This window comes from Neovison vison, chromosome 11 (assembly GCF_020171115.1).
Source record: "Neovison vison isolate M4711 chromosome 11, ASM_NN_V1, whole genome shotgun sequence".
Classification (NCBI taxonomy): Eukaryota; Metazoa; Chordata; class Mammalia; order Carnivora; family Mustelidae; genus Neogale; species Neogale vison.
Window position 1 is genome coordinate 27,163,785 of NC_058101.1, and position 24,229 is coordinate 27,188,013.

Genomic DNA, 24,229 nt, shown 5'->3' on the forward strand with positions numbered 1-24,229 from the left:
AGTGGTAAAATATTATTTGTAGATTGTGAAAATATAAAGATGTATACATCAAGCCTAGAGCAACCACAAGAAAAATGAAACAGGCAGCTATTAAGGCAATGCTGGAATGGAATGATTAAAATGGGACCATTAAAAAAAAATACCTCAATCCAAGAAATCATGATAAAGGGGAAAAAGGAACAAAACAGATGAGACAAACAGGGAAAAAAATACTATAGGAGACGTAAGTTTAACCATACCAATAATTACATTAAATGTACATGGTTTAAGCATCTCAAGAGGGTATTTTCAGACTGTCTATATGTTATCCATAGGAAACTATATCCTACCGGTAAGAAACCCACTTTAAACATAAAGACACGAATGGGTTTAAAGTAAAAGGGTGGAAAAAGACAGATCCTGCAGACTTTAATCAAAAGAAAGTAGGAACGGCTGTATCTGTATCAGACAAAGTAAATTTCCGAACAAGGAACATTACTGGAGATAAAGAGACATTTCATGATGCTAAAGGATCAATGCTTTAAAAATCTGTAACCATATGACCTGTATGTACACCTAATGTCTGCACTTCAGAATACGTGATGCAAACGACAGGAGGAATAAAGCTGGGGAGTTCAACGCTCCTCTCTCGGTATGGACGGAACCTAGAAGGCAGACAACGAGAAGGACAGAGAAGACCGGAACAACACTATCAACCAGCGTGACCTAACTGACCGTCATAAAACACTTCACCGAACAGCTGCAGGATACTCATTCTTGATGCGTTTTACACAAAACCACATTCATCGCGGCAGGCTGTACTCTGGACCGCAGATCAAGTCTCCACACGTGTGGTGAACTGAAATGACACGTGCTGTGTGTTCTCTGACCACAACGGAATTCAACCAGGGATCACCGTGAGGATTACCTGGAAAGGCCTAAATATGTGGAAAATAACATCAACGACACGTTTCTAAATAACCAACGTGTCCAAGAAGAAATCACAAGGGAAAATGGAAAATATCTTGAACTGAACGCCAACGAAAACACGTACACCACCTCAAAATGGCGGATGCGGTGATGCAAACCGAACCGAAGGGCCCAATGACAGAGCCATCTCAGAGCGTATTTTGGCCCAACTGAATGTGTCTGGTGAGGACTAATATGGGCGGCAGTTAGTCATCTTACCTACCAGTAAGATGAATTCACTGGCAGCGCTCAGTAAAAGCAAGGATCTCTGCCGGCTGCTACTGGGGATGCAAAGAAGGAAAATGCCGACTCCCTGGCTCCGTCGGAGACAAGGCAGGCCTGTGCCCAAACCCCACAGCCGCGCTGGAGGCGGCGGCAGTGGTGGGCGGGGGCAGGACCCCCAGGGTGTGAGGGCAGGGGAGGCTGTGGGCAAGGGGACAAGGGGATGCGGGTGGCTGGGCCCAGAAGCCGGAGGCGGCAGAGAGCTGTGGGAGCGCAAGCAGGGCTGCGGGCGGGGGGCCCGATGACGAAGGGCAGAAAGCAGAAAGGCCAGAGCAGGTTCAGCAAACAGCGGGCTGGACGTCGCAACACACGTGTCCTGTGAGAAAGGAAACCCGAGGGACCCGTGGCCTGGACGTGGGACCAGACCCTGGGTTTGAGTCCGAATCTACTGCTGATGGACGGCGCGACCACGGTGCAATGTCTCTGCTTCTCCGCAGCCCACTCCCCTCCTCTGTGAAGGAGGCTGAACCCACCCCTGCTTGTCACGCACCGTGTGTTGGGGGACAGCCACACCGAATACATGGTGAAGCACTACGTACCCTGAAGGCCCGGGGGCGGAAGGCAGGCTCTGCAGAGCCGGAAGGTGGCCCAGTGACCCTGGGGCTGAAGGCAGACGAGGGACACCCTCCTGACGGGATGCTGGATGAGAAGTGACAGGATGTGGAAACAAGGTGACTGTGGCAGCGCAGGCCTGGAGTACCAAGGGCCTCGAGTGGCGAGCCTGTGGTGGAAGCACCAAGGAAGAGGCCAGCAAAGGGGGCTTCTGCGACAGGCCACACTGACAGGCCACACTGATGGGCCACGGATGTCGCAAGCCGGGGCGAGGAGTAAAATGGAACTCGGGGCTAAAGCAGCGGGTGTGTAGCAATCTCTGACCCCCAAACAGAAAAGCTAGAAAACAGGGCTTATTTTGGTGAGAAGCTGTAATGCTTTGAAACACACTTCGCCCATACAGTAAGAACAGCGGACTCTGGGAGGAAAGTGGTCTCATGTAATAAAGTGGTTAATCCTAAAAACCATGTAGCTATTCTAAAAGCATCAGGCAAATAACTCCCATGTACAACTTCACAAATGCCATTTAGTACAACACTGTGTCTGAGCTGCACCATATCATTTCTAACATAAACTTTGATGTGTTGTGATTTTATTGGTAGGTTATAGAAATGCAAAAATTCACAAATGAGGCCATGCTAGAGAACTACTAATGTGTTATTACAGATGCACCAGAATTTACCGACAAGTAAACCCTTGGGGCTGACCTACCAGAGTCAAAGCATGTAAAAAGGGGAAAAGATCAGCATGGTGACTATGTTTAAAAAAAAAAAAAAAAAAAGAGTTCTCTGTCCCTGATCTCTCTGCTTTAAAACCCAATCAATCAAGAAAGCCTCGTCACCTGAATCCACCAAATGCACAAGCCTAACAGAGACCACAACACCGTTCCTGAATAGAGTATAACCGTATGGGCCGTGGGCTGTGTGTGAATGAACACAGCGCCAGCCCGAGCCTCGGGACTCCCCACCCACGGTGACTCGGCTGAGAAAACGAGACTTCATTCACTCCAGCAGAACCACGGTCACACACTCAGATGGGCCTCACCATGTGACAAACAAGATTGCTCACTTTTCAGCACGATGACTAGAAATTATGTCTGAGTCACGTTCACTGGAATCCGCTTGGGTCTAAACTTCAAACGATTCCCAAACACAACACAGCATCCAGAGGGAAGCTGGATTCTACCTGAGTGGTTTACTCTGGTAACTCAATGGGTGAAGGTCTGCTGTTTCACCAGAATGACAAGCTTTCCCAAGCCTGTCTCAAAGACATTTAAGAAAACGGTCTACCGCATGCCCATTTGCAAATGACTTCTAAGCCAATCTCAAGAACTGAAGGTCTGCCATCAGAGCTTTCTGCTAACATGCTACATTTTTGCCCAGAATCAATTAGTTTAGAAAGCGTACATGTAGAAAGAAGTTCTAACTAGCATCCTGGGAGTAACTTACTCAACTTTGTTGCTTGCAGCATGTAAAAACAAACCTCAAAAGGCAATAAGAAAAGGTGGGGGGAGGGAAACATCTGGATAGGCTCCAGAGAACTCACCCGTGCAAAGTCAAATGCATATCTGTAAATAAGTTTAAAGTTTGTAGAATCATTTAATAATGATCTTAAGTATTCCAAAGTATTTCTGAGTTTTTCTGTTGTATCACATCTAGAAAAACAGAATAAAGGCAAATTATAACCTGAGTTTTTTTCTTAACTGGGTCGTTATATAAAACAGAATACCTGAAGAACACATTCATGATGATCTTATTTTTCCCACATTTTTGACTTAAAAAAATTTCCAATGTAAAGAAAAATGGAAAGGATAGTAAACAGGCACCCACATATCCATCCCCTAGGTTCATAACAAATACTATCAGATTTGTACTTTCTCACATACAGGCACTTTTTTTCTGTACCAGCTACTATTTGAAAGTACCTGGCCAACATTACGATGCTTCAATCCTGAACGTATGAATACCATCATCACTCTTAATATTTTACCAATGTGAACTTTCTTAGCTGATGTACAACCCATATACAAAACTTCCAATTGTTCCCCCAATTTTCTTAATAGATGCTTTTTCTTGATCCAGGATCCAATCAAAGCTCATGTACTGCATTTAGCTGTTCATCTCCTTAGTCTCTAGAAGGGCGTCCTGCCTTTTTCTGTCTTTCTTGACGATGCCATTTTCGAAAAAAGTCATTTTGCAGAATCCCAGTTTGTCAGATAATTTCCCTAGGATTATACTTCAGCTAACTACTTACGGTAAGAACACTGCCCATGAGATCCTTCTCCCTGTGTCCCATGGGGAAGCTCCTAATGTCAGTCTGGCCCATTGTGAGTGATTCTAAATTGCTTCATTCAATTTAAGTACCATCCCCCAGATTCTCCACTAACAGGTACTTTCCCTCCTCTGAAATAGTATATAATTTATGGGCTGCTATCTTGAGACTGAATCCTGTTCCTCAACAACTTTCATCTGGTGGCTTTAGCACCCACCTGCTTGAATCGACTTCAAATTTGAAGATGTGAAATGGTGACTTTTCTGACTCTCCCCTGCTGTGACACTACCGGCTGGAGCTCTTCTATAAAGAGAAGTTCTACTCACCCCCTTTCTTCTCTTCTGGACTTAAGGATTTTTGCTTTTTATTCAGTGTTATAATCTTGCATTGCCTTTCATCTTTGTGATGCACAAATTGTCCTCATTTGGGCAGCAGCCCCTCCAAGCTGGTGCCACTGTCCTTCTGACATGTCCCCGTCAGTCTCTGAGCACGTCCTTGCTTCTGGCACAAGACATCCTAGCTCACTTTGTACTATCTCTACCCTAGACCTGAAATCAGCTATTTCTCCAGGGAGTTTTGGTGATAAAAACCCATTTTTTACAGGTAAGTGACACACGGTTTATTTTTCCTAAGGAAGCAGACTAATTGGCTATTTTTACAAACTGATTTTCTGTTCCTAATATCTAGCCCTTAAAAAGGAGAACCAAGAGTCACCACTTCTACCAGTGATATTAACCTTTTCAGTGCTGGATGTGCTTCCTTATACTAAGTATAAATAATGCATACTGTAAGTCTTATCAAAGTAAACATTTTATATACTTGATATACTAAAATATGATTCATACTAGAGCACACTGATCTATTTTAGCAATAAATCTCTAAAGGTTTCTTTTTTATAGCTAACTACAAAACAGTTCCCATAATCTAATGAGATAATAAAATATTTAAAAGCCAAAAATTAGAGTAAATGCTTCATTTCTATGAATCTACAACAATTTAGAATGTCCTCTATCTCTTCCTGATGTTTAGAAAGTAAAAAAAAAAAAAAAAAGATAACAATTAGAGTATTTTAGAAGTCAGAAAAGGCTTCTTGAAGGGACTGAAATGTTTGCTGACAGTTAAAAGCAGACACCAAATATTTTTAGCAGAGAGGGTCTTTCAGATAAAAGGAACAGCACGTGCAAAGGCCCAGTGGCAGAAGGGGGGGCATGCCAAGTTAAGATGAAAAGGAAACCACTGTGACTAGACAGGGTAGATGAAGAGGGGAAGTGAAAGGGAGGTGGGGCCAGGCTGTAAAGGGTTTTGCGGTCCAGACTGTTTTGTTTTTTTAATTGAATGCTAGGAAAAAAATGGAAGTCACCCTCTACACCATGGGAGAGACCACAATAACTGGGCTTGTATCTTGAAAAGCCCACTCTGGATCTCTATAGAGAAAGACTGGGGAAGACAAAAAAAAAAAAAAAAAAAGATGTTGATAGCCTAGATAGATCTAGTGTCAGACCCCAAATGTGGGGTGAACAGTGGCTCAAAGGACATACAAGAAAGCACTAAGTGGGAGTCTAGGAAACAGGAGGGGAACAAGCTATCTCTGCATTGGGCATTCTACTGTATGGTTTGATTTTTTATTGTTTATATATACATAACTAACAATATTTTATTAATAATATGGGGGAGGGTCAAAGAGGAGAGCAACCAGCTAACCCCAAAACATTTAAGGCTGAGGTCTCTGCTCTTCACTGGAAGGGCAGGTGAAGGACCAAAGCCACAGGACATCGGCCAGATATGGGCAGGTGGTTTAGGGGACTCCTGCCCAATGAGAGGAAGAAGATGTTTGCTGCAACAGATTCGAGGGCAGGGACCCCTCACCTAGACAAGAGCTCTGGCTGCACAGCTAACAGAAAAGGAAGGAGCTGCGAGTCTTCGGGCAGGACCACAAGGCCAAACGTGAATGAAGCTCAGCTGCCTGCCTGGGAGTCCTGCCCCCACCCCGGCCAAAGACATCCTTCTGCTTGAAAGACACCCAGAGCTCCTGTCTGGAGTGTAAAGCATAAAATGCCCGAAGTATAATTTTCACTTCGTGGATGTACCGAAGACAGTGATGTGGTTTAGGTCTAATATCATCAATAAAGGGTTTAATCTGCTTAAAAAGGGGCCCTGATATGTACCCCAGTGTTCCCAGCAGCAATGGCCACAATCACCAAGCTGTGGAAAGAGCCAAGATGCCCTTCAATGGACGAATGGATAAAGAAGACATAATCCATATATACAATGGAATATTATGCCTCCATCAGAAAGGACGAATACCCAACTTTTGTATCAACATGGATGGGACTGGAAGAGATTATGCTGAGTGAAATAAGTCAAGCAGAGAGAGTCAATTATCATATGGTTTCACTTACATGTGGAGCATAAGGAATAACACGGAGGACATTGGGAAGAGGAAAGGAAAAGTGAATTGGGGGAAATCGGAGGGGGAGACAAACCATGAAAGACTGTGGACAGAAACAAACTGAGGGTTTTGGAAAGGGAGGGGGGCAGGAGGATGCGTGAGCCTGGTGGTGGGTATTAAGGAGGGTACCTATTGCATGGAGTGCTGGGTGTTGTGCATAAACAACGAATCTTGGGACACTGAAAAAATAAAATTAAAAATAAAATTTAATTTAATTTAATTTAATGTAATATAATTTTTAAAAGGGGGGGTCATGCCCCACAGTCTCTAGACTGACCCCCATCAGGGAACAGGCTGCTGAGCGACCCTGTTTGAGCCACAGATCGCCATCTAGTGGTCACTCCACAAGATCACGAGCAGGGCCTGTGAAGAAACCAGTTTGGGGCACTGAAGCGAGCCGCCAGAGACTTTCCAGAAAGCAGTCACATCTTCAGCCCATCTTCCCTGCTTTTCATTGTAGCACAAGTGAGAAAACTCCTACTGGCCCAAGCCCAAGAGTGACAGACCATGCCACTCCACTCAGGGACATCACCTCCCAAAACAAAATGTGCACTTATCGTGGGATGGTTTCTTTTGTGATTTTGCTCCTGTAACAGACTCAGAAGCACCAGAAACTGGAACAGTAAGCGTCAAAGGTTCTGAAACCAAAAGTAAATTCTCTATTACCTGGGGAAAGGCCTTTACCCCTTCACTTAGCCACAGGTATTTTTCTGGCCCCTCGTCAGTTCTATGCTGAGTCAGCAACCTCTCTGACACTCTTCTGTTCTGTTTAGGGTGAACATCCCTATAAGCTTAATTCATCAGACGTAACCTAAAGCCTACATGTTGCAATAAGGCGATAAGCAAAACAAAGAGTCGACTGAAATGAGCTGTGCCTTCTGACTGAGAAGGATCTACAAAGCTTAGCAATGACTGTCCCCCACCAGCTGCTGTCACTCCTTCCAACACTCACGAGACATGGCCCCGTGGGGCCAGGCAGAGTTCTGAGACCTCAGGTGTGAACCACAGCGCACCACTCCCCCTTCCTGACCCGAGGGGCGCTGGCAGAGACACCCAGGAAGGGGCGGAGCTCATTCAAACCTCTGGTTCCAAAACCCATGGGCTGGCTGTCTTTGGCACCTTCCCACTGTACAGTAACCATTTTTTTTTTAAGCTTAGCATTTTCATCAAATATACTAAAATGTTATAAATACAGGTACTGTCATATAATTTTAATTCCAGTTTGAGTTCAAAACACTTCCCTAGGCACGTTTAATAAAACTAAAAGAGAGCAAAAAAGAAAAAAAAAATCCAAAACAGAAGACAAAACAAGTAATTCAGAAGATGGACCACCTTCTGTCTTTCCAGCCTATGAGTGATTAGTTTCCATCCTTACTTCTTGTCCTTATTTACTGGGCGTGCACACTGTATAAACACAGTACTTACTCAATTCAAGAAGCCTAGAGAAAAGTGGCCTTATTACTTTTAGATCTTTTGCCTGAACTTTGCTTCCGAGACCCTGCCCTGAACGGACTATCTTGTTCATGGACTTTGTTTCCCCAGGATGTAGAAACACTGTGCTTGGCACGTCCTGGCCATTCAAATGATGCCTCTAGGGAGGCCTGAGGGAGGGGGAATGGAGGTTCTTAAAACCTGACAAGATGAAAATGCTAATTCTGAACTATAAAGAACCTTCGAGGTTATTCTGAGTAATTATCTCTTCCCTCCTCATGGGGAAAGCTGTCTGAGAGCTGCACAAGGAGGAAAGAAAGCAGGCTCCTCAGTGTCCTGAGTGGTCGGGCTTGTCATTCCGCCCCAAATGGGAAGGGCCAAGTTTCGTACAGGAATGCATCTGCCACCAAGTGTGTCACACCAAGTGTTAACCAGGGCTCCCAACGAAGAACTAGCAGGGTTCTTGTAATCCCCCTCTGCACCCCCCAAACATATGCACACCTCCTCCAGGGAGCTGCGCACTTCCCAGGGAAGGTGGCCCCCACATGGGAAAAGCCTGGCATTGTGTAACTTTCTTTGGTAAAGGCAAATGTCAAGAAGAATCCAGAATGACGTAAATTGGATATTCAGCACTCCCTCTTAAGACAAATGAAAGTGTGTCTGAAAAATAAGAACGGTGCCTCCTCTGAAGCCTTGATATGAAATAAAACCTTGATATGGCCATGCCTTCATCAAGACAAGGACCCTTATAACGGAGCAGCCATCCTGTACCATGTTTGGAAGGCAGCAGAGAAAGACAGAGAGGAAAACCATGGAAGTGAGTAGAACTGTCAAGGAGATGTGCCCAACACCAAAAACACAATTTTTAAAAAGAGATTTCAGAGGACTTAACCCCTCAAACTCTAGGCACCATGCTATTGACTTTTACCTAAAACTCATTCGCCATCAGACAATAGTTGATATAGGAAGAATGTTGACTTAAGAATCAGAAGTCTGGGGCCTTCTTCTCCTTTCTGCCCCTTTTATCATGTACCCCTGCTAAGCCTCAGTTTCCTCATTTGTAAAATGTGCAGGAGAAAGCCTGATCTGTCTTCTTCACCAGGCAGCTGTGAAAACCGTAATCAACTACTACAGCCAGGTGCAAAGACAGCATTTTTATCAGTAACAAATGTATGACGCTAGTAAGTTGGCAAGTTCCAAATTGTTTCAATAAAACCATAAAACCATTTCCACTCCAATGTCAATCCAATAAATATCAAAGTCTATTATTCCAAGTTGAAGTGCAAAAAAAAAAGATCAAAGTTACCATGTTAAGAATCAGCACTTCACCTTCTAGGACCACGGAAATATTTACGTACCCGTCCCAACCGTATCCTTCAGTGCCCAGCAGAGGGTAACAACTGTTTTCTTGAATGAAACTCTTAGTGTGTGCTCTCCCTCACTCACACACACACACGCATGCGTGGAAAGTGAACTCATAAAACCACTGGGGTTTTTTGGGTTTTTTTTCCCCTTATTCTGGCTCAGGTAATACAAATAGAATCACTATTATCACTTTTTAATTACCAGCGTAATGACGTTCCATTTTTTCCCAAAGCTAACATCAGAATATATAAAATAGAAGATATCAAATATTTTCATTTCTAAGTTAAACTCAAGTCAAAGTCTTCCCCCCACCTGAAAGCCAGATGCTATTACGCCTTTACTGTTTAAGCTTTAAGTCTGTGCTGATAGGACAGCAACGAGACACACGTGGCCACTGAGCTCTTCAGATGCCATTAATGCAAACTGAGGTGGACCAGAAATGTAAAACATGCACCAGAGTTTGAAGATTTAATATGAAAAAAAGAACAGCTCATTAATTTTTAAAATACTGATTACAGTTTGGATATTTGGAGTTAAATAAAATATATTAAAATTAATTTTACCTGTTTCTTTTAACCTTTTTTAATGGGACTATTAGAAAGTTTAAAATGACACACTGGCTCACATCTACGAGAAGAGGCTTCTATTGGGCAGATCTGCTCTAGAAGAATACTAAAATAAACAATATACATTCCATAAAAATTTTAATTTAAATTCATGCATAATGTCCTCTTCACCATGTAAAAATGGGATTTGGTCTTTACACCTATGGCCACAGAGGAAGTCTGCCAGATCACCTGGCTTCCTCCAGTCTCCCAGCCCGGGCTCCCTAACCTCCCTTGGAAACAGCCAGCTGGGGAGTGCATGGAGGCCTCCCCCACAACTCCACTCCCAGGGCAGCCTCCGGACTTACTGTAGAGAAGTCATTCCTTTCAACCATTCCTGCAGAGTGAAATAACCCATGTTTTGTGCATCCAATTTCCAAGCTAGGACAAGCATAACTACCTGTATAAAAACAAACAAAAAAAAATTAGAACAACCAATCAAATGAGAAAGACAGATCTGAGGAATTAAAACGTATCAACTACTTTCCAGATGCCTGTGTTTACGATAGTTTAGTCATTGAAATATGAACAGGGTAACTTCAAAGATGCGTTCTAGTTTGGAAAACATCTAAAAAAAAGTTTGATGATCCGTCTGCTGACAAAGGCTGGGAGGAACATGAACTCTTACAATGCATGATAGTGGAAGTGTAAAGCCATTAACCACTCCAAAGCGCAATTCCGCAATATTTACCAAAATTAAAACCAGTTACTGATCCAGCAACTCCACTTATGGAAAGTTACCTTACAGATACATGTATACAAAGATGTTATTATTCAACAATATTTTCTGCAGTATTACTTACAGTAGCAAAAGCCCGAGAACAACCACACATCTATTAATAAGGGCCTAATTAAATACTTCCTTGTTGAATGCTTTCCGCACAAAGAAATACTATGCCACCATTAAGACAAATGAAGTAGAGCCATCAGCAGAAATGGGGAACCATCTCCAAGGTTTACTAAGTGAGAAGAGCAGGTGCAGAGCAGCAGGCTACAAAAATAAAAAGGCGGGCGATGGGTCATATGTAATAATGGAGTCGTATCACAGACACATACTAATGTTTGTGAATTTAACTGGAGGAAAATTATCTCAGAGGAGCCCAACATTCCACTTGAAGAAGCGTGGTGCCTGGACCGAGCACAGGCTGAGTGGCCCAGCCCCATCACTTCTCAGTGGGGCACTGCTCTGGCTTCTAGGGAACCCTCGGAAACGCGGTATCAGGAACCGCAAAAACTCTTGTTTACGGCACAGCTTATGACTTAGCAGCTTTAGAGAAAAGATGGCCCACAGCTCCTGATGGTGAGCTTAATAAATGCCTGAAGGTGTGAAGCTAACGTTTCAAAGGCACGTCCAGCTTCTAACTATCCAGGGCTCCGCACAGCGACAGAGCTGACCCTGCCCATCCATGAGTGTGGAAGAGGAGGAAGCCTTCCCATCTCGTCTACCTCAAAGACCCAACAAAAGACGAGAAGTAACTGAAAAGGAAAGGAGGCCATCCCTAGACAGGTAAAGAAGAGGGATGGGGATTTGCTAGGACCACCCCACCACTCTGTGGGGCTGGTTCTCTCTGGACAGTTGGCCATACCTAAGGGACACCCAAGTTCTGAACCGGGGCTATACACTGACAAATGACTACGTGTCTGCCTGTTGTAAGAACAGCAAAAACAATGGGAAGAAAACAGATGTTTCTGCAAACATTGGCCAGGGACTAACATGTTCCATGTTTGGCAGTTAATCTGATTTCTTTACACAGGACTCGAAGGCTTCATTTCAGTACCAGAAGAACTTCCCCAAACATCAAGCCACCAGCCATATGGCCCCACTGGGTCCGACAGTGATGGTGGTAAGAGGATGACATAACAGGAAAAAAGTAAGGCAAGCAGTCAATTAGAAATCACTTGAGATGATTTAATTAGCCTCTGAGAGCCAACACACACATTAAGTACTTCAGAACAAAAGTATTTAGGAGATGCAGCAAGTCTGTCCTTTTGTTCTCCAACAAGCTAGTTTGTAGACTAAAAATGTCCAGTTTTATCTAATTTCTAACTGCAAGATTAATGAAAAGCTTTCTCTTCATGCTGACTTTATGGTGAAATTTCCACCTTGGAAATTATTATCTGTGAGAACTGATTCTCTAAGCCCTTGCACCAAATCTCAATTAAATCAATACATGTCAATTTTTAAAGTTACTACATTTCTTAGATTAAAAAAGTATAGATTACTAGGTAGATTGCTAGAACTGATTAGTAAACCAATATTTCCACATACCACGCATATCATCACAAAATACCATTGCTTAACAGGTTAAAAAATTTTAACTTAAGAGACCAGGAGGCTACTCAGAAGAACTTCCCAAAAAGAGCTTACACGTTCTTCCAAATATTTACACAGTAGTGGATCTCTCCCTAACCCTTAGCTTTTCTTGGAATTTTGACTCTGGCATATCAATTTACCTAGGTGAAATGACCCACATTTTCTAATTCAAACTTGGTATCTTCTCACATAATATGTATACTCAATCTTCTACTGGAGAGATTTAAAGTTCACATAAACACCTGTTAAGTTAAAACAATGGTTAGGACACAGAAACACACACACACACACACACACACACACACACACACATACACACACACACACAAATATGCAAGAAATGTAGCTAAAAAGCCAAGTCGATATTTGCAATGAGTATTTCTTTACACAAAATGGACTTTTTCTTATGGTAGCTAATCAGGATGCTAATTACTTAAATAAAGGATTTTGTTGTTGATTTTGTCATTCAAATGACAGCACATTTGAATTTTACGAGCCTGTTTAAATTTTATAAGCTGTAAGTCTCAGGCAAGGAGAGGGCTTTATAACCTGTATTTTTTTTTTTTTTTAAGATTGTATTTATTTATTTGTCAGAGAGACAGGGAGAGTGAGCGAGCACAGGCAGACAGAGAGGCAGGCAGAGGCAGAGGGAGAAGTAGGCTCCCTGCCGAGCAAGGAGCCCGATGTGGCACTCGATCCCAGGACGCTGGGATCATGACCTGAGCCGAAGGCAGCTGCTTAACCAACTGAGCCACCCAGGTATTTTTTTTTTTAAGATTTTATTCATTATTTATTGCTTCCCACTGAGCCCCAATGTGGGGCTCGATCTCAGAACCCTGGGATCATGACCTGAGCCGAAGACAGACACTTAATGACTGAGCCACCCAGGTGCCCTACAACCTACCTTTAAAGTGTTTTCAAGTGCTAAGTCAACAGAGCAGACAAGCCTTTAAAAAAATATCTCATCATTTATTTTTCACATGTTAACACTTCCGATATTGGGATGTGTTCACAATTGATGCATATCAGTTTACTTAGCAACGTGTTTTTCTTTCTTAGTGATGATATAAAATGTAACTTCTATTGGTGTCTTAGAACTGAAGCACGCTAATAAATATTTTAGGATAATATTCTGAATTCGGTCTCCTGGTCTTCAGTGTGATTTCACATTTCAAGACTATTTCTTTTCCTACAGAAATCGAGAACTAAAGGCCTCATCACTGCTCCACAAAAGGATACTAACAGTAGCTCTGTAACCGAGTACAGCTATCTGAAGAACCAGAATCAAGGGCAGCACTGCCTCCTCTCCAACAGGCCTCCCTGCCCCGGGAGGAAATGCTCCGGCAATGCCTCTTGCAATGCCTCTCACACTGGCCACCCTGATCTCCTCCTTTCCCGGCCCTGCTGTCCACCCCTCCTCCCATCCAGGCTGACATCTGTGCTCCTTTAGGTCCGCTCTCGGGCCCAACTCACTCTTACCCCTCTTACCATTCAGGCCAGAAAACACTCTGCCAACCTTGGCCCAGTCACCATCAGGAAATTTCCTTCATAAAGCTGGTGAAATATTCTTTTCTGTGTCTATGACTAGTAGTCTATGGGCCTCATCAAGCAAATACTCTGTATTGACCCAGCTGTCCCTAAACCTTTAGAGCAGGCTTAATAATTTATTAAGATCCCTGAACTAGATCACATTAAAATAACAAATATAAAGACAGAAATCCATGTAATGAGCTAAAAGCTCTTTAGAAAAAGTAAAGCGTTGGGGGGAGTTGGGGGAGGACAGAGGCATAGAAATGTTAATGATAAAGAAAAGTTGTTTTTTTTTTTTTTTAAAGATTTTTATTTATCTATTTGATAGAGAGAGATCACAAGTCGGCAGAGAGGCAGGCGGGGGGGGGGGGGGAAGCAGGCTCCCCGCTGAGCAGAGAGCCCGATGTGGGGCTTGATCCCAGGACCCTGAGATCATGACCCAAGCTGAAAGCAGAGGCCCAAACCACTGAGCCACCTAGGCACCCCAGGATAAAGAAAAGTTTTAAGAAAAAGTGTGAAGTCTTCATTTCCAGTGGTCTTTAAGAGCATGGGCACCAGCAATCTTGCCAAGAGGAGTCTGAATGAGAGGGATGATCTCTTGAGATCTCTTCTAGATCATAAATTCATTTAGGAGCTAAGACAGATTTGTTAAATCGGAGGCTAATGCAATATTAGACTGCATGATTAATGAGCCAAGGCACTTGTATGAGTATCGTTTTTCATTTTAGTGTAAGAGAGATGATGTAGGAACAGGAAAAAATGTTCAACAATACCATGATGATAAGAATTAAGAAAAAATAATTAACTGTATAAAGTAACTTCTAATTAAATTTTTTTAAGGACATATTTAGGGCCTTTATATACTAAAAAGTAATCCCTGTTAAATCTGATCAGAAGTGGAAAAGCTATGAAAAATTCTTGATCATTACAACCTACTCAAAACCCTGATGAATAATTAATTATTCAAAGATCTGGACAAACTCTACATTGGGCGGGAACGACGACAGAGGGGGACAGACTGACTGTGCCTCAGTCTCCAAACTGATCTCCCACTGAAAGCACACAGGCCCATACCACTTTTTAAACATTTAGCCTAATTACTTTATTATAACCAGGACTTTCAGATACAAGAACGTAAACAAGAAAAAAATGACTAATCAGTCACACCATACCAACTGCAACAAAAAAATTATGCTTAGAAATCAAATTAGATTGGAACTTGTTGCCTAGATTGCTTCATAAAAATAACACACACCGTTACTTTTTTACTGTTGCTTTATTTGTCAAGGGACAAAAGAGGTAAGGAAAATAGTCAGCTGATTTGCCTACCTTAATAGGCTACACTTACATTTTCTGGTTCGACACCAATGTCTTCACAGAATTTCTCCATGCCTTCAGGGCCTACGACATCATCAGTACCTGTGATGAAATGAAACCTTTTATAAATTTAATCTTACCAGGTACACTATTACTCCTATAGTAATGTTATACAGTTAAAATATGATTAAAGGAAACTAAAATCAAGTAACACTGGCCATAATCCTTTCTGAAAAAAAGAAGTCACCAAGTATAAACTATAAAATATTCTGGAATTTCCATTACTTTTAAAAGAATTCGGCTCTGCACAATGATTTAAGTCAGTTTATTGCCACGTCTTCCAACCTGAGGACACAGGCTACACATAATTTGTGTCTCGAGATAAGGCTACCTGAGTTAAACTCCTTCTCTTTCAAGGAGCTCAGAGCTCTATCTTATTATGGTGATAATTTCAATATATACAATAATCTCCGGAAACCCAACAGAGAAACACATAACATTCTTTACAAAATTAACTGGGAAATAACATAATTACTTCTCTTCCGTAGGAGAAAAGCAAGCAGTCTTTCTGTTCTTGATAAGGCAATAAAGCCTCTTTCTTCCCACTCTGGCTTCAGCTTTGTTTCCTCCTAAAAGAACTGCCTACATGTTCTATCTCTACTTTATCTCCCATTCATTCTTCAACCACTGCAATTTAGTTTCTGCTCCTCTCTCTCTATTGAAACTCTTCTTGCCAAGGTCACCAATGACACGTCCACTGCCAAATCTAACAGACAGCCGGTTTTTATCTGAACTCTCCGTGCTATCTGAAACTTTGGAGTTCTTTCTTCACAAAGTTTGCCTCCTCCCACAGCTTCTGGAAGTACCCTCTCTCATCTGGTTTTCCTCCTACTTCTCTTTTGGCCTCTTCATGTGTTCCTTTGCTTTCTCCCAACTTGTTAAATTTGACGTGTGGAGTTCCTAGTCCATTCTATACCCTCTGCCAAGGAAGTTGCAAGGGCGCTCAAGCTCTCAGGCCCACGCTTTCCCTCTTAGCTTGGGACTGTCTACCACGTCCTGTCGAACGGCCACAGCTGAACTCATCTTCTGCCCTGAGCCACCTCCTGCATTTCATTTTCAGCCACCACCTCACTGACCAGATCATCTCTCCATGCCACGCCTGCTTATCCTCCCGTAGTCCCTCTCAGCTGGTGGCCCCACCAGCAAACAGAAACCTGGGAGTCATCCTGGACTTCTCCCTTCTTCTACATGCTCCACATCCGGTCAACTAGCAGGTGCAATGCCAATTTTGCCTTCCAAATATTTCTGAGGTGCACCTATCCTGTGCTAGCCTGTTCAGGTTTTATTCTCTCACACAGATGACCACAGCAGTCTCCTTGGGATCTTCTGAATTCCATAGCCCCGCACCCCCCGACCCACCCTGCACACAGCCACCTAAAGGAGCCATCCCAGACATAAACCTCCATGCTGGCTTCAAGCCCTTCAGTGGCTCCCCACTCCCCGAGGATGAGATCCAAAGTTTGGCATACCCCATAAGGTTCTCTACGATTTAGAGCCTCCCTTCCTCTTCAGCCTCTCATCTCTCCACCTTCAGCTCAAGTTTCTTAGAACAAAATGAATCAATAAGCAGTCCTCAATGAATAAAAACTGAGCCCCAGAAACACTTACCTGTGGTTTGCTCCGCACACACGTCCTGCCACACACCTAACACCAGACTGTTCTCTGTGGCCTCAGCTCGTCTTCCTCTCCCCCTTCCCAGTGTTAGCTGGCCGGCTTGTTCAGTCCTGAAGACTGAAACCAGACAGGGAGTCCTCCACTCCCCCCGACGCCCCCCTGCAGAGACTGGGAGGGGCAGTCCTCTGTGACCCCGTCATTCCAGGAGCATCTTCTCACATGCAGCCCATCTGTGTTAAGTCCTGGCTCCTGTGTCTTTCCCTCATGATTCCTCCAAAGTAAGAGTTACTGTATTTCCAGGGGACCCTCAGCACCCCACCTGGCACGGAGCAGGTGCTTTTAGAAAGCATACTGAATGAATGAGAGAAGAGTGGAATACAGGAGTCGCTCTATAATCTCTGCACAGCCCCCTAGATCTAGCAAGCCCTGCAGAATCCCACCATCTTCATAGCTCTGTTTCATCCAGATGACATTGATCTGACACACGGTGGACCTTTGCTAAAGACGGAGAAAACATGGGCCCTGCCCTCCAGGAAGGAAGACAGAGCATAGGAGTAATTCCATTTTTTTTTTCTTCTTTTTCATTTTTTTTTCTTTTTTAAAGTAATCTGTACACCCAACGTGGGGCTTGAACTCACAATCCGGAGATCAAGAGTTGCATGCTTAACCACCGGAGCCAACCAGGAGTAATTTCAATACAAAATAATGATATACAGAGGCACCTAGGGGGGCAGGATCCATGGAGCACGTGACGCTGGATCTTGGGGCTGTGGTCCAAGTGCTACGTTGGATGTACAGATTACTTTAAAAAAAAAACTTAAAAAAAAATAAATAAACAACAATAAATGTATAAGGTTGCTGTCCTCAACATAAAATGAATATTGAAATCACCTAGAGGGCTTGTTGGAAAGTCTTATGTCATTTCCCTGCTTCAAAGCCTTGGCTCCCTGCAAGTCAAACCCAGGCCCTTCCCTTGTAACTCAGCCACCGGCAAATACTTTCTCTGCATGTTGTTATTCTCCTTTGCATCACAAATGTGCTGTTTTGTTACAAAATGTTTTGTTTCACATATTCAAATCTGTTCCCCTTTTCAGGGATTTTCTTTTTTTCTCCTTTTATTTTACAGGTTTTTCTACATAGTCCTAATTTACTTATCTTGATGACTGGGGGTAAAGTTATTGTTCAAACAAAAATTTCAATACTGAAATCTTTAAATAATACTTAAACAATAAGACAATAATAAAAGTTATTATCCAAATAAAAGAACTGCATTTTTAATCCAGTTATGTTTTGCTACATTAACACACACACGATACAAAAGTTCATGTCAAAGTGAAAGTGAAAAAAAATTAGAAAGCAAGTGTCCCCTCCAACCTTTCCCTACTCCTCAGAGACAATCATTTATTAAGCAGTCCTTTAAATAGCCTTCCCAAAATAAGTTGCTTATAGAATTCTACAGGCATGGAATAGGTCCATGTTTATTTGCTGTTTCTGTTCGTCCATGAAATTCTCTGTGGCTTTCCAGGGAGAATCTGATCATTTCATCTCCAGCCAATGTTCGTTTTTGCCTGCTCCCTTCCAATGACTTATTCCCCATTCTTTCCATCTCTTGTCTAACAGCACTGGCTCATCATTTCCAAAACATGGGCAAATAAGCATCGCCAGGGGTGAGCACCCTTATATCTCTTCACTCATATGAAAACACATTCAGCATTTTACCACCTGACAGGCTGCACGCTCTGCCTTTGAGGGTGTGGACACCGACACATGGGCAGCACGTAAATATTCTGCAAATGACACAGGAATACAGCCACATGGGAAAACGCTCCAATAGACAAAGTCAGGGCAAAGGAGACTACAAAGAAAAAGGTGTTTTCTCCCTTTCCTACCAGGCGGGCACAGGACCTCTCAGACCGTCCTGCTCGGACTTAGGTATGCGCAAATACACGATGAAATCACTTATCAGTTTGCTGACACACATGGGTTCAGGCTAGGCCGGTAAATGCTGCCCCTCGCATACCTGGTGGTCTGCCCAGGCGAGGGCCCGCACATGCGCTCTGCTACTGGCCTGTCTTCCATCACCTCCCTGCACGGAAGCGTGTGTACGAGTCACTGTCCTGGCCATGGTTCTACTACTGTAAAGATTCCAGTGACAAGAGCCAAGAAGAATTCTTCTTGTGCTGAAATATCCACCCGTTCCTATTATGCTAAGAGGTTTTGTTCTTAGGAACAGATGCCTTTTTTTGGTATCTACTGGGAGGACCCCTTGAGAGGTAGTTGCAGATGTGGAAAAAAAAAGTTACTTTATAATTCATTTAAAATTCCTGTCTTTGGTTTCCATTGCTCCCAACTGGAAAGGGCTCTTCTGCCATAACCTTGAGCCTTGCGCCTTGTAAGGTGCCTCCTTTTCCCCAGGCCTGCGCACAGGCACTTGGTGGGTCCCGGCTGACTTTCCTACCTTGCCCACCCTCCAGCCTGGCCACTGACGCCTCTCTCTGCCAGCGTTCGGCCCAAAGACAATGCTGCTCAGGTGTGTCTGTTGGCCTGAGTGCACCCCAGAGCCTGGCGCCCAGCAGGCCCTCAGGGGAGGTTTGCTGACATATACTGTGTGGCTGTTATGTTAAGTTCTCCACGGTTCTTCCTTTCCTCCATATTCTACGTGATGCCATTGTCCTATTACCCACAATACTTGCCTCTGTTGTTTCTAAAAAGCAAGTTTTAACCATATGCCTTGCAGGGGCATGACTCTGCCCAAAGTAGTATTTTATCCTAAAAACCGTAAACTATACCTTGTCAATCAACGTTATTTAAAAGATACCCATAATTCCGCTACTTAAAACAATTTTTCTCTTTTAGCCATGGTCTTTCTCGTGCCTGCACTGAGATTTAGTTGTAATCACATTGCTCGTTGGAATCAGAAATTTATCAATTCACGCACAGAATTCAGCCATCTTAACGCCACCGTTAAGAACTGAGAATTCTTCGTTCTGAATACAGAACTGGCTGACACGAAGTGGTTAGAGGTGAAGCATGAAGGAGATGATTTTTAAAAGTTGTATTGAAAATCCTAAGCTCTGGATTGCCCTGGTAACAAGCTAGTGGAGATATACTGACAACGCTCTAAAAAAAAAAAAAAAAAAAAAGGAGCCCCCCCCCCTTTCCCCACCATCCTATGCAGGGGCCCCTCATAAATATATTTAACCTTTTTCATGGTGGCCTCAGGCCCTCAGGGGAAAGTTTCCATAATGCCACGACGCTGCATCCCTGAGGCAAACGAGGCCACACTGTCCCTTGCGTTACCCGTAGCCCCTGTTCCCTTGCTGACAGATCACTTGGTCACTGAGCATCTGCTCCTGGTCCTTAATCTCATTTTGGTAAACCCAAACACAATCCTGTCATAGAACTTAATCCAAAACAGAAACTAAGGACCTAGAGTCAGGGCTTGGGAGAACTTCTATGCTTTACACATATGTGAGCTTCCTTGGAAGTCTGACTTCGACAATGGCACGTGTTTGGCTTAATTCCTTATTCTCAGATAGACTTCAGAAAGTAGACGTTATCGGGTCAACTGCTCAGGTAACACTGGTTCTTTTTCATCCTAATGGAAAGAGCTGGGACTCCTGTTGCAGATGGGGGTCTGCCATGGGCAGTGGGGGGCAGGGTAAGGAGTGGAATGAACTCTGGGAAGAAGGGAAGAGGCACCCCAGTGAGACGATACACCACAAAGGCCCCTACGGCCCCTCTACCCACCCCAGATGAAGCGCAAGGAGTCAAGCCCATGCCAGTTGCTCTTTCTCAAGGAAACAGAACTCACCACGGGCGCTAAAGCCTGCCTCTTGCTAGCTAGCGCCCCAATCCCCTCTCCTGCCCCACCACAGCCTCCTAGCCTGCCACCCCCGCCCCCAGACTCATCCCACAGCACAACCGGACAGTCACCCTGGGTCACGTCACCATTTGCTTTTCTTGAATAATGACCTACAGCTTTTATTCATGTGCTTGGGATATTAGAAGGGAAAGCAGGTATCAGCTGGAGCTCCTCATTAGACCCAATTTCAAGCCCTTTTCCTTACCAACACAGGAAAAGAAGACAAAATGGGGGAAGGGAGTGAAAACAGGGATGGCCGCACCCACAAAGACTGTTTGCAGAGATGAACTGCAAGGAACCACCCGGCAGGGATTTCAAGGAACCTAAAGAATGTGGCTTAATCTTTATCCCAAATGTCACCTTCCTGAGCCAGAGAAAAGCAAACACCAAGGAAAACTGTAGCCTGCCCTTTTTAAAGGACACAGAAATGTGGCCATACCATGAAAAAATGATGTTTGCTTGGAAAGACACACACACACACACACACACACACACATCAAAATAGCTATGCTCTGATGGCAGAATTAGGTGTACTTTTTGTCTGTTTAAAAGACAAAACTTTTTCCTTTTCATAACCTACTTCCATAAAAATCAATGTGAACTAAGACAAGAAAGCAAAAAAACTTCATAATCAAACTAATATAAATATGAAAAGACCACATTCAGCACCCAAGTATCAAACACCTGGCAAAGGGCCAACCACTTTTCCTAGGAATACAAAATGTCTTCGAGAGATTCACTTTCTCTCGATATAACATGGAAACACATACATTCTAATACTATGTATTTGTACTAAGGTCCATGCCCTGCAAACAAAATCCGGCTCCAACTAGTTCAAGCAATGAGGGAGAATTCATTAGTAAAAGATATGGGAGTAGCTGGGTAAATCCAAAGACCTACAGGGAAACAGGATCATGTCCTTTCAAGCCTACCACCCAGAAAAAGAAAACACGCTTCTCCTAGCTTCAATCTGAAAATCCCTGGGAACTTGATCTGATTGGCCTGGCCTGAGTCACCTGCCAGCCCCTGGAACAACTTCTGTGGCCAGAGGGACAAGGTTCTTACCAGAAAACGAACAGGGTGAGGTAGGGGATGGGGTGCAGGGGTTGGGGTAGGGGGTAGATCAGACCAACGGGAGGAACCCTTGCTTTGACACGTAATAAAAGGGTATGTGAACCAGTTATGAAAAGGTTGTGGGTCAGTACAAAGAAGGCTATTAAGCTAATGACGAGGCTTCGAAGATGACCAGCAAGAGCTGTCAGATGGCAGAGCGGAGAGGAAACCCTCCAGGTGGAGGGACGGCAGTGCGTCCGGGAGCGGTCTTTTAACCTGGAGGGAGCACGGAGTTTGCAGCAGGAGGCGAGGCTGGAACGGAGTGTTAGGGAATGACCTGTCCGATCTGCTCAGTTTTTTATTTTTGTTTTGTTTTTTAAGTAAGAGCACAGGAGGTCCATGAAACCTAGTTGGGAGCAGAGAGAGAGGACAGGAAAATCGGTCTGAAAGAGGCTGAAATTGTCAAATGCACAGGCTGGAAGAGGGCCAGAAACCCTGCAAGAGGAAGAGGAGAAGAGCCTTCAGCTCATACTTGTCTGGAAATACTCCTTTTCTTTTTACCCTGCACACAGCCACAGTGACAAGCCACCCTGGATTTCAATCTGATATTATCCGACCAGTTATTGTGAGCTGCAAACACAGGGACGGAATTTGAGCCACTTTAAATGACAAAACAAACATTTTCTGCCAAATGATCTTTCAAAATAGACACTTAATATAAGAAATTCCATCGCACATAAGGGTTCAAAGCAGCAAAGCTTATTTTAACTTTGATGTACAAACCAAAGAGTCACCCACTACCAGCATTCTAAGTAGGTTTCCTAGCAATCCCGAGTATTTCTCCCAAGTGTATTCATCTTTTCAGTTCCCTTCTAGTGTTCTGAATTCTTTGGCTTAGCTGCTGGCTATAAATAGGACATTTGGTGACTTGTTTCGACTATGTTCCCTCTCTCAAACAGGAAGAGACGGCACACCATACCACATTAGAAAAGTACACGTTTTTAAATTCTTCACTCTTTCCTAAGGCAGTCCTTCCTTTCATGAGGGACAGCCTCAGAACGAGGACCTACCTGCATATTCGTAGAACCACTCTAAGCATCTCTTACTTGAAAAAGCTTCTTCTTCCGTCTTTATTCTGGTTGAATCATATTTCCTATACATGCTAGAAATGGAGAAAGGAGTCTGAAATTATTTAAAGATGCGGAGTTTCTTTTAAGTGGCAGACAGTTTTTTCCTCTTTTACCCAAACCAGACATCTATTCAACCAGTATTTCCAGTGTATTTTAAACATTTTGCTTCCTGCACGTGGAAGCTTCAGCTTTTATAACTACACTTTTAAACACAGTCAGACCCAAAACAGAATTAAATGGTAAATACTTGATACAGGTTTTGCTCTGATTAACAAGTTCTCAGTAAGGACTGATTTAATATACTCCCCTCTACCTCACGAGGCAGAACCACCTACAGAATGATATAGTGAGACGCAGCCAGAACTGGCTGAAGTGTTTCCTCCCAGCAATGACCCTACAACTCACTCCTGTCTCTGCATTAAATTCTCCTTTCAGGTCTTACAAATCAGGGTGGGCAGAGAATGCAGTCTAAGGAAGAACCCATCAGCACTGGACACATCAAGGGAATATTAAGCAAATAAAAAGAAACATAAAATTATGTCCAAGCGTCTAAGGGGAAAAAACCTCAGAAGAGAGAAGTACAGGAGCCTGGCTTCGGCCCCTCTCCTGTCGTGCCCCACTGGTATGGAAACACCCAGCATAAGCTGCAGAACCAAGTCAGGAAGCCCAGCAGCCTGCTCCTGCAACATGGACTCTGCAGGAGTTCTGTCTTTTGTGATGACTGGGACCTAAGAACCAAGATATTTCCCATCTGGGTAAGGGAGAGAAGGCCAAGATCTTTAAAGCAGTCCTTTCAACAGAAAATTTCTGACTATATACCTTTTCTTTTCCTCATTTATATATAAATTGCCTAAACATGTATGTGTATGCATATATATATATATATATATATATGTCAACACTTAAGAATATAGTTTTAATTTACATATTATATATTACAAAGATCATACACAAGTACATTTTAGTAAGAATTTATTCATGACCTAGACATTCACCAGAATATCTGTATATACTGATTAGAGATTCTGGGTTTTCATACCGAGCATGGCTATAGCGTATTAAGATACTGAAACAGCAAACCCCCCAGTTTTGTATTTCTTCTATAGGCCATACTACCCAGAAACAAAGGTGGGACTGGCCAACGGTTCAGAGAGCTTCCAATCCTGGGCTGAGACATTCTCAGCTCACGAACTGTAACCGATCAACAACATGGAGACCTACAGAGGACACTGCCATGTTTGAACCGCTTCGAAGTACTCTACAGAAAAAAGGACAATTGAGTACTATTTGGTAAATAAAAGATACCGATACATGTGATTACATGAATGAACCTCAGAAACAACATGCTAAGTCAAAGAAGCGTGACACAAACACACCGCTCACGTGAAATGCCCAGGAAAGGCCAATCTGTACACGGCCGCTAAATGGGGGGTTGTGGGCATC

At 43.4% G+C, this 24,229-nt stretch overlaps 1 protein-coding gene across 4 annotated transcripts in view; it reads right to left on the minus strand.

The window, feature by feature from the left end:
* Positions 1-24,229, minus strand: part of DCUN1D4 (defective in cullin neddylation 1 domain containing 4) — a 70,674-nt gene that overhangs the window by 14,404 nt on the left and 32,041 nt on the right. For all 4 annotated transcript variants that reach the window (XM_044225818.1, XM_044225817.1, XM_044225820.1 and 1 more), the window contains exons 5-8: positions 22,727-22,818; positions 15,096-15,166; positions 10,212-10,303; positions 3,328-3,436 (exon numbers count right to left, since the gene is read on the minus strand). In XM_044225818.1, the coding sequence (XP_044081753.1) occupies positions 3,328-3,436; positions 10,212-10,303; positions 15,096-15,166; positions 22,727-22,818 (364 nt within the window). The remainder of the gene's footprint in view (positions 1-3,327; positions 3,437-10,211; positions 10,304-15,095; positions 15,167-22,726; positions 22,819-24,229) is intronic.